The sequence below is a fragment of the Nerophis lumbriciformis genome, linkage group LG29 (genome assembly GCF_033978685.3).
Source record: "Nerophis lumbriciformis linkage group LG29, RoL_Nlum_v2.1, whole genome shotgun sequence".
Classification (NCBI taxonomy): Eukaryota; Metazoa; Chordata; class Actinopteri; order Syngnathiformes; family Syngnathidae; genus Nerophis; species Nerophis lumbriciformis.
Window position 1 is genome coordinate 31,750,711 of NC_084576.2, and position 11,790 is coordinate 31,762,500.

The 11,790-nt window shown below is 40.3% G+C and overlaps 1 protein-coding gene across 8 annotated transcripts in view; it reads left to right on the forward strand.

Moving 5' to 3' along the window:
- Window positions 1–11,790, forward strand: part of stxbp5b (syntaxin binding protein 5b (tomosyn)) — a 125,967-nt gene that overhangs the window by 13,225 nt on the left and 100,952 nt on the right. For all 8 annotated transcript variants that reach the window (XM_061924497.2, XM_061924498.2, XM_061924501.2 and 5 more), the window contains exon 2: window positions 2,544–2,641. In XM_061924497.2, coding sequence (XP_061780481.1) covers window positions 2,544–2,641 — 98 coding nt within the window. The remainder of the gene's footprint in view (window positions 1–2,543; window positions 2,642–11,790) is intronic.

The window sequence follows — 11,790 nt, forward strand, 5'->3', positions numbered from 1 at the left end:
CACCGCACCGAGTGTGTGTGTGTGTGACAATCATTGGCACTTTAACTTTAAAACATAATAATAATAATAATAATAATAATAGATTTTATTTGAAAAAAGCACTTACAAAAAAAAAAAAAAAAAAATAGAATAAAAAAAAAATAAAAAAATAAAAAGATAAAAATAAAATAAAAACTAGAACAGCCAAATAGCTAAAACTAGTATGCATATATCTTTTTTTTTTTTTTAAAGAAGGGTTTTTAAGCCTTTTTTAAAAGCATCCACAGTCTGTTGTGCCCTCAGGTGGTCAGGGAGAGCGTTCCACAGAAAGCCCGGTCTCCCATTGTTCGTAGCTTTGTCCTCGGAGGTTGGAGGAGGTTAGCCTGTCCGGAGCGGAGGTGTCGTGTGGAGGATTTGGGTGTGAGTAGTTCTTTGAGGTAGAGGGGGGCATTTCCTTTTTTTTTTTTTTTTTTTTCTCTTTTTTTTTTTTCATTTTATTTTTATTGACATCCAGCATCAGACATTCCTATCCATTACATCATATTCACATCAATCATATATCTATTGTCTGCCCTAAATGTCAGGATATTTGTGTTTATATCCCACCCATACCACTCACCCCCCCCCCCCAAAAAAAAGAAAGAAACAACAAAAAAACGGAGTAATATCTACAAATACATCAATTAAATAAAAAAAAATAAGAGAAATAAATAATAATACATAAAATATAAACAGATACCCACATATATATATATACATATATACCCACACTTACATATATATATAAATATATAAATACATATATATACATACCTACATATACACTTTTAGGGAGTAATCCCCCCTTTTTTTATTTTATTTTTAAAAAAAATATTTTTTCTTTCCCTTTCTTTTTGGCAATACAATCACTAATTCGAAAAAGTAAAGTCAGGTTTATGGAGCGGGACATAGTTGACCCAATTTTCCCAGTATGAAGTAAATTTCTCCAATTTATAATTAATAAAGGCAGTTATCTTCTCCATTTTATATATGTCCATTGTTGTTTCCATCCATTGCTTCAAAGTTGGGCTCTCCTGGGGGGCCATTTCCATGGAAGCACTGGTGGGTTAGTCGGGAGACTTTGAATTCAATCCGGAGTGGAACAGGAAGCCAGTGAAGGGGATTTGAGAGTTGGTATCCATATGTCAAGTATCCAAACAGAAGTCCATCCATCCATCCATTTTCTACCGCTTGTCCCTTTTTGGGGTATAAGTGCCTATTATATTTTAACAAAAGTGTAGATAGACACATGACACAACAGAAAGTGACGAAATAGTACCGTATTTTCCGCACCATAATCCGCCCTGGGTTATAAGCCGCGCCTTCAATGAACGGCATATTTCAAAACTTTGTCCACCTATAAGCCGCCCCGTGTTATAAGCCGCATCTAACTGCGCTAAAGGGAATGTCAAAAAAACAGTCAGATAGGTCAGTCAAACTTTAATAATATATTAAAAACCAGCGTGATGTGGGCGCGCATGGAGTCGTATATCAACATGGACGGAGCTGCGTGAAAAAAGCCACCCGGCCTCTTCGCGTAAACTTCCCTTAACCACTCGCTCATCTTTTCTTCATCCATCCATCCCTTCGAGTTAGCTTTTATGATGACGCCGGCTGGAAAGGTCTCTTTTGGCAAGGTCTTCCTTTTGAATATCACCATGGGTGGAAGTTTCTGGCCATTAGCATGGCAAGCTAGAACCACAGTGAAGGATGACTTCTCATTCCCTGTGGTGCGAATATTCACCGTACGTGCTCCCGTTGTATCCACAGTGCGGTTCACAGGAGTATCAAAAGTCAGTGGAACCTCGTCCATGTTGATAATGTTCTCTGGCCGGATCTTTTTTTCAGCTATCTTGTTTTTACAATATGCACGGAAAGTAGCCAGCTTTTCTTGAAAGTCTTTAGGCAGTTGCTGTGAAATAGTAGTCCGTGTGCGGATGGAGAGATTGCGTCTTTTCATGAACCGGAAACCTGTCGCTTAGTAGGAGCCATTTTGTGGTCTTTACAGATGTAAACACACAAAGGAAATGAAACGTAATATCCGCGCGCTTCTTCTTCTTCTACGGGGGCGGGTGGTTGCTTACAGTAGAAGAAGAAGCGCTTCCTCTTCTATGGGGGCGGGTGCTTACCTTGGCGGTTGCTTGCGTAGAAGAAGAAGCACTTCCTCTTCTACGGGGAAAAAAGATGGCGGCTGTTTACCGTAGTTGCGAGACCTAAACTTTATGAAAATGAATCTTAATATTAATCCATATATAAAGCGCACCGGGTTATAAGCCGCACTGTCAGCTTTTGAGTACATTTGTGGTTTTTAGGTGCGGCTAATAGTGCGGAAAATACGGTAACAGTAAATTGACAATGGTTTTGATAAAATAATATCTATTATCATTTATATTCCAAATAATATATTGTGATCTATATGGTTAGGCTGCCATGTATATTGCGATACAGATTTGAGGCAGTATCGCCCATCCCTACATGGAGGTTTTGACAGCTGCTCTAAAATGAATTGTGTTCTCTTTCCTCAGACCGTACGTCATGGTTTCCCGCATCAGCCGTCCGCCATGGCATTTGACCCTGTGCAGAAAATCTTGGCCGTCGGGACCCTGACCGGAGCGTTGAGGCTGTATCCTTTTTTTCCTTCTTCTTTCCCACGTGAGGACGACAGGACACGCACAAGGAAAGTAGAAGCTCGGATGAGTCAGCAGGTTTTTTTGTTTTGTTTTGCTTTGAGGGTGTTTTTGTTTTCCTTGCCGTTTCTAACTTGGGATGCCTTCCCCTCACACGACCCCGCGGGCTAGATGTGGTATGTTAGACGTGGTTGTCATCTGGCTGACATAGAAGAGGATGATTGCGAGCATGGCCGTCATTAGACTCCTTCCTAGAAGGGTTCCTGTAAGGCCTGCAGGCTCTTGGAGCACCCGGGCTCATTAGCAGCGTCTCTGCAGTAGCATGAACGATTCCCACCACCCACGCCATATGCCCAAGCACCACCCCTCATCAAGTGTGCGCTGGCCAGGCTATGGCACGGTGCTGCCTAACTTATAGGGCTGAAACCGTATCAGCATACAGTGGGGCAAAAAAGTATTTAGTCAGCCACCGATTGTGCAAGTTCTCCCACTTAAAATGATGACAGAGGTCTGTAATTTTCATCATAGGTACACTTCAACTGTGAGAGACAGAATGTGGAAAAAAAATCCAGGAATTCACATTGTAGGAATTTTAAAGAATTTATTTGTAAAATATGGTGGAAAATAAGTATTTGGTCAATAACAAAAATTCAACTCAATGCTTTGTAATATAACCTTTGTTGGCATTAACAGAGGTCGAACGATTACTAGAGGTCTTTACCAGGTTTGCACACACAGTAGCTGGTATTTTGGCCCATTCCTCCATTCAGATCTTCTCGAGAGCAGTGATGTTTTGGGGCTGTCGCCGAGCAACACAGACTTTCAACTCCCTTCACAGATTTTCTATGAGGTTGAGGTCTGGAGACTACAGGACTTTCAAATGCTTCTTACGGAGCCACTCCTTCATTGCCCGGGCGGTGTGTTTGGGATCATTGTCATGCTGGAAGACCCAGCCACGTTTCATCTTCAAAGCTCTCACTGATGGAAGGAAGTTTTGGCTCAAAATTTGACGATACATGGCCCCATTTATTCTTTCCTTAACACGGATCAGTCGACCTGTCCCCTTAGCAGAAAAACAGCCCCAAAGCATGATGTTTCCACCCCCATGCTTCACAGTAGGTATGGTGTTCTTGGGATGCAACTCAGGATTCTTCTTCCTCCAAACACGACGAGTTGAGTTTATACCAAAAAGTTCTATTTTGGTTTCATCTGACCACATGACATTCTCCCAATCCTCTGCTGTATCATCCATGTGCTCTCTGGCAAACTTCAGAGGGGCCTGGACATGCACTGGCTTAAGCAGGGGGACACGTCTGGCACTGCAGGATTTGATTCCCTGTCGGCGTAGTGTGTTACTAATGGTAACCTTTGTTACTTTGGTCCCAGCTCTCTGCAGGTCATTCACCAGGTCTCCCTGTGTGGTTCTGGGATTTTTGCTCACCGTTCTCATGATCATTTTGACCCCACGGGATGAGATCTTGCGTGGAGCTCCAGATCGAGGGAGATTATCAGTGGTCTTGTATGGCTTCCATTTTCTGATAATTGCTCCCACAGTTGATTTTTTCACACCAAGCTGCTTGCCTATTGTAGATTCACTCTTCACAGTCTGGTGCAGGTCTACAATTCTTTTCCTGGTGTCCTTCGACAGCTCTTTGGTCTTGGCCATAGTGGAGTTTGGAGTCTGACTGTTTGAGGCTGTGGACAGGTGTCTTTTATACAGATAACGAGTTCAAACAGGTCCCATTAATACAGGTAACGAGTGGAGGACAGAAGAGTTTCTTAAAGAAGAAGTTACAGGTCTGTAAGAGCCAGAGATCTTCCTTGTTTGAAGTGACCAAATACTTATTTTCCACCATAATTTACAAATAAATTCTTTAAAATTCCTACAATGTGAATTCCTGGATTTTTTTTCACATTCTGTCTCTCACAGTTGAAGTGTACCTATGATGAAAATTACAGACCTCTGTCATCATTTTAAGTGGGAGAACTTGCACAATCGGTGGCTGACTAAATACTTGTTTGCCCCACTGTATACAGTGGTGGTCAAAAGTGTACATACACTTGTAAAGAACATCATGTCATGGCTGTCTTGACTTTACAATCATTTCTACAACTCTTATTTTTTGTGATAGAGTGATTGGAGCACATGCTGGTCACAAAAAACATTCATGAAGTTTGCTTCTTTTATGAATTTATTATGGCTCTACTGAAAATGTGACCAATCAAAAGTATACATACAGCAATGTTAATATTTGCTTACATGTCCCTTGGCAAGTTTACCTGCAATAAGGCGCTTTTGGTAGCCATCCACAAGCTTCTGCTTGACCACTTGACCACTAAATTGCTGCAGTTCAGCTAAATGTGTTGCTTTTCTGACATGGACTTGTTTCTTCAGCATTGTCCACACGTTTAAGTCAGGACTTTGGGAAGGCCATTCTAAAACCTTCATTCTAGCCTGATTTAGCCATTCCTTTACCACTTTTGAGGTGTGTTTGGGGTAGGGATGTCCCGATCCAGGTTTTTGCACTTCCGATCCGATACCGATATTGTTTTTGCATTTCCGATCCGATACCGATACTGACCGATACCGATACTGGCCTATCCGAGCATGTATTAAAGTTTAAAGTTATTTAGCCTACTTAGTTGTCAGAATCATGTTGAAAAGGGTTTTAGTACTCTTGATAACAACTAGCCAGCTGAATTAGGGGAGTTTGAATAATACACAATGGTTGGTAACAAGAAACTGACCTGTTTATTCAAGGATAAACACAAAATAGACAAAATTATACATGACAAACAGAAATGGCATCATTGAACTAGGGCTGGGCGATATGGCCTTTTTTAAATATTGCGATATTTTAAGGCCATATTGCGATACACGATATATATCTCCATATTTTGCCTTAGCCTTGAATGAACACTTGATGCATATAATCACAGCAGTATGATGATTCTATGTGTTTTGATTGATTGATTGAGACTTTTATTAGTAGGTTGCACAGTGAAGTACATATTCCGTACAATTGACCACTAAATGGTAACACCCCAATAAGTTTTTCAACTTGTTTAAGTCGGGGTCCACATTTGATTCATGATACAGATATATACTATCAGATATATACTATCATCATAATACAGTCATCACACAAGATAATCACATTGAATTATTTACATTATTTATAATCCAGGGTGTGGAGGGGGGCGCCGGATGTAAGTGTCAAAAAGACAGCCAAAAGAGTTTGATATGAGAATAAATCTAAAGTTAAAATATAGGGTAGAAATGCACCCATTTGCAGGAAATGTAGTCTTGATTTTCAACATTTTCTTTCAAGGCTTGCATGTCTACATTAAAACATTGTTCTTCATACTGCATTAATATATGCTACTTTTAAACTTTCATGCAGAGAAGGAAATCACAACTAAAAAAATGTTTTCATACGGTGTTGATGTGGAAATTTTTGCCTCGGCATTTTGATGGTGTGGACGTGTGGCACCGAATGGAGATAAGCGTCTCGACAGACGTCACAATATTTGAACAATGATGACGAAAACAGTTTTCTCTGTCGTGTCCGTGTGTCGAAAATTGTTATGCGCTTATTTTTTTATTTGATTTTATGCGTGGCATAGATTTGCCATGCGCAGAGGACGTTTAAACAGTGCGCAATTGCACAGGCGAGCACCTTAGAGGGAGCGTTGCTCGCACGGCCGCGCTAGCATCACAGCTAACGTTAGCCATGCTGCTACCTCTCTGCTCGGGGAGGACGTATACGTATGTGACGTATGACATGACAGTATGTGACGTGTGTAAGAAGGTGCACTTGCTGTCTGTGAGAGGGAGACACAGGAAAGAGTGAGAAGAGCCTGTCGTGTAATGCCAGCAGCTAAAAGCAACTGCGTGAGATTCCACAGACCTGTGGATGTGTTGAAGGTGTGCTGGAAAATGCGGAACGGAAATTACGGAGCAGCAGAAAAGTGGAATGTATTATTTAAATCGGTGCGTTGGAAAACACGGACCGGAGTTTTTTTTTTAAACTGGATCTGGATCGGCATTTTCCCATGCCTTGCCGATACGCATTTTTTTGGCAAATATCGGCGACCGATCCGATCCAAATATCGGATCGGGACATCCCTAGTTTGGGGTCATTGTCCTGTTGGAACACCCAACTGCGCCCAAGACCCAACCTCCGGGCTGATGATTTTAGCTTGTCCTGAATCCTCCTTTTTCCATTGTCCCATTTACTCTCTGTAAAGCAGCAGTTCCATTGGCAGCAAAACAGGCCCAGAGCATAATACTACCACCACCATGCTTGACGGTAGGAATGGTGTTCCTGGGATTAAAGGCCTCACCTTTTCTCTTCCAAACATATTGCTGGGTATTGTGGCCAAACCGCTCCATTATGTTCCATCTGACCACATAACTTTCCTCCAGAAGGTCTTATTTTTGTCCGTGTGATGTCGGCAGCTGAACTGCACCAATTTTGTCAAGAGGAGTGGTCAAAAATTCAAGCAGAAGCTTGTGGATGGCTACCAAAAGTGCCTTATTGCAGATAAACTTGCCAAGGGACATGTACCGGTAAGCAAATATTAACATTGCTGTATGTATACTTTTGATTGGTCACATTTTCAGTAGACCCATAATAAATTCATAAAAGAAGCAAAGTTCATGAATGTTTTTTGTGAGCAATAAGTATGTGCTCCAATCACTACATCACAAAAAATAAGAGTTGTAGAAATTATTGGAAACTCAAGACAGCCATGACATCATGTTCTTGACTTTTTAAAACGCCGCTGTAGGGAGTGGTACACGAACATAGTGAGAAGTACAGACATACTTGCCAACCCTCCCGAATTTTCCGGGAGACTCCCGAAATTCAGCGCCTCTCCCGAAAACCCCCCGGGACAAATATTCTCCCGAAAATCTCCCGATTTTCAACCGGAGCTGGAGGCCACGCCCCCTCCAGCTCCATGCGACCTGAGTGAGGACAGCCTTTTTTCACAACGGGAGGACAACAGGGTGACAAGAACTATATCATCCATACTAGAGACAAATTGTATTATTATGTTTATCTTACCTAAAAATAAATATATTTATTAATTTAAAAACAAAACAAAAAACTAAATACATTTTTACTATATTTTGCTAAAAACATCAAAATTAATTGTATTTTTATTTGTATTTTTTCTGACTCCTTATTACATCCAGCCATAGAATTATACATTAAACATATTTGAAATAATTCATTTTAAATTATCATAATAATTCATTTAAAATGACCATATTTAATTATTAAAATAATTGCTTGTTTATCAACAACTTTAGCATTTTATTCATTACATTTTGAAACTCTCAGAAGCCAAGTTATGTTATATTCCTTAATATTTATTTATGCAAGTTTGAAGTATCAATTATCCAAACACAGTTTTGTTTGCATATTTTCAGGAGATATATATATATATATATATATATATATATATATGTGTATATATGTATGTATGAAATACTTGACTTGGTGAATTCTAGCTGTCAATATACTCCTCCCCTCTTAACCACGCCCCCCCACCCCTGACCACGCCCCCCACCCCCCACCTCCCGAAATCGGAGGTCTCAAGGTTGGCAAGTATGAGTACAGAGCGCCAATAAACCTTAAAGGCACTGCCTTTGCGGGCCGGCCCAATCACATAATATCTACGGCTTTTCACACACACACACACACAAGTGAATACCACGCATAATTGGTCAACAGCCATACAGGTCACACTGAGGGTGGCCATATAAACAACTTTAACACTGTTACAAATATGCGCCACACTGTGAACCCACACCAAACAAGAATGACAAACACATTTCGGGAGAACATCCGCACCGTAACACAACATAAACACAACAAATACCCAGAACCCCTTGCAGCACTAACTCTTCCGGGACGCTACAATATACACCCCCCACTACCCCTTACCCCCCGCCCACCTCAACCTCCCCATGCTCTCTCAGGGAGAGCATGTCCCAAATTCCAAGCTGCTGTTTTGAGGCATGTTAAAAAAAAAAAAAATGCACTTTGTGACTTCAATAATAAATATGGCAGTGTCATGTTGGCATTTTCTTTCCATAACTTGAGTTGATTTATTTCGGAAAACCTTGTTACGTTGTTTAATGCATCCAGCGGGGCATCACAACAAAATTAGGCATAATAATAATGTGTTAATTCCATGACTGTATATATCGGAATCGGTAATTAAGAGTTGGACAATATCGAAATATCAGATATCGTCAAAAAAGCCATTATCGGACATCTCTAATCTGCAGTAGAAAATTTAATTTGTTTTAAGTTGCATTAAAAAAACAGTAAATTACATTTGCACACTATCCCTGTAAAAAAACCAGAACAATATTTCATGTTTTTTTTTGCCAAAAAAGTATATTGTTTGTATTTTAGTTTTTTCTTTTTTTTAATTACAACTTTGTTAAAAGATTTCAGTGTGTGCAAAAGTATTTTTGGAGCACAGCGATAATAGAGATACTATTGCTCACAATAACGGTAATATGACATTTTCATATGGTTCCATCCCTAGTGTGAACTGCAGTAGATGTCCCCCCTAAGAAGGTCCCTGCCCTGCATGCCTTGATTAAGAGACTTGTTGTGTTTACGTGGCGACTCCCGCACAGCGCTCGTTCGCTCGCTTTCCTCAGTCGGGCTTAACGTGCGAGGTGGGGGCCGATGGGATTACTGTCGCTCAGGCAATTGGTCCATTTATCAACATAGACAGGCGGCATCGATCCCCCCGTCCCCCGCCACCGAGTTTGGAAAAGCTGCCGCAGCTCAGCAGACATAAGCTCAATGAGGTGTCTACAAGCAATAAATGTCTGCTTTTACAAGATGTGTCTCTGCTACAGTGTTTTAATCTGTCTGTTAGCGCGCTCTCTCTCTCTCTAAGGTGCGCGCCGCCTTTTAAATGTTGACCTTTTTACGCCGAGCGGAGCGCAGCAGCAATTTGAAAATGATTTGTCTTACAGCAAAAGGCTTTTGCCGATGGGATCTGTGAATAATAAGAAGGCGATATTACTGTCTGCTGTATTGCATTTTGGTTCGATACTTCACCGCTGTGCTGAAAATTCCCAATATTGCTGAAAGATCAACCACAGTGTCTTTTAGCTTTTTTGGAACGTCCTACTGGCATTCAAGTGCTTTGGGGAAAGTTTGCTGTTTACAGTTAGACCATACTTGCCAACCTTGAGACCTCCGATTTCGGGGGGGAGGGGCGTGGTCAGGGTGGGGCGGGGGCGTGGTTTACAGCTAGAATTCACCAAGTCAAGTATTTCATATATATATATATATATATATATATATATATATATATATATATGAAATACTTGACTTTCAGTGAATTCTAGCTATATATATAATTATTTTATTATATATATATATATATATATATATATATATATATATATATATATATATATATATATATATATATATAAAAGAAATACTTGAATTTCAGTGTTCATTTATTTACACATATACACACACATAACACTCATCTACTCATTGTTGAGTTAAGGGTTGAATTGTCCATCCTTGTTCTATTCTCTGTCACTATTTTTCTAAACATGCTGGGGGCGTGGTCAGGGTGGGGCGGGGACGTGGCTAAGAGGGGAGGAGTATATTTACAGCTAGAATTCACCAAGTCAAGTATTTCATATATATATATATATATATATATATATATATATATATATATATATATATATATATGAAATACTTGACTTTCAGTGAATTCTAGCTATATATATATAATTATTTTATTATATATATATATACATATATATATATATATATATATATATATATATATATAAAAGAAATACTTGAATTTCAGTGTTCATTTATTTACACATATACACACACAACACTCATCTATCTACTCATTGTTGAGTTAAGGGTTGAATTGTCCATCCTTGTTCTATTCTCTGTCACTATTTTTCTAAACATGGTGGGGGTGGGGGCGTGGTTGGGGGTGTGGCTAAGAGGGGAGGAGTATATTTACAGCTAGAATTCACCAAGTCAAGTATTTCATATATATATATACAGGTAAAAGCCAGTAAATTAGAATATTTGGAAAAACTTGATTTATTTCAGTAATTGCATTCAAAAGGTGTAACTTGTACATTATATTTATTCATTGCGCACAGACTGATGCATTCAAATGTTTATTTCATTTAATTTTGATGATTTGAAGTGGCAACAAATGAAAATCCAAAATTCCGTGTGTCACAAAATTAGAATATTACTTAAGGCTAATACAAAAAAAGGGCTTTTTAGAAATGTTGGCCAACTGAAAAGTATGAAAATGAAAAATATGAGCATGTACAATACTCAATACTTGGTTGGAGCTCCTTTTGCCTCAATTACTGCGTTAATGCGGCGTGGCATGGAGTCGATGAGTTTCTGGCACTGCTCAGGTGTTATGAGAGCCCAGGTTGCTCTGATTGTGGCCTTCAACTCTTCTGCGTTTTTGGGTCTGGCATTCTGCATCTTCCTTTTCACAATACCCCACAGATTTTCTATGGGGCTAAGGTCAGGGGAGTTGGCGGGCCAATTTAGAACAGAAATACCATGGTCCGTAAACCAGGCACGGGTAGATTTTGCGCTGTGTGCAGGCGCCAAGTCCTGTTGGAACTTGAAATCTCCATCTCCATAGAGCAGGTCAGCAGCAGGAAGCATGAAGTGCTCTAAAACTTGCTGGTAGACGGCTGCGTTGACCCTGGATCTCAGGAAACAGAGTGGACCGACACCAGCAGATGACATGGCACCCCAAACCATCACCCAACCATGCAAATTTTGCATTTCCTTTGGAAATCGAGGTCCCAGAGTCTGGAGGAAGACAGGAGAGGCACAGGATCCACGTTGCCTGAAGTCTAGTGTAAAGTTTCCACCATCAGTGATGGTTTGGGGTGCCATGTCATCTGCTGGTGTCGGTCCACTCTGTTTCCTGAGATCCAGGGTCAACGCAGCCAGCAAGTTTTAGAGCACTTCATGCTTCCTGCTGCCGACCTGCTCTATGGAGATGGAGATTTCAAGTTCCAACAGGACTTGGCGCCTGCACACAGCGCAAAATCTACCCGTGCCTGATTTACGGACCATGG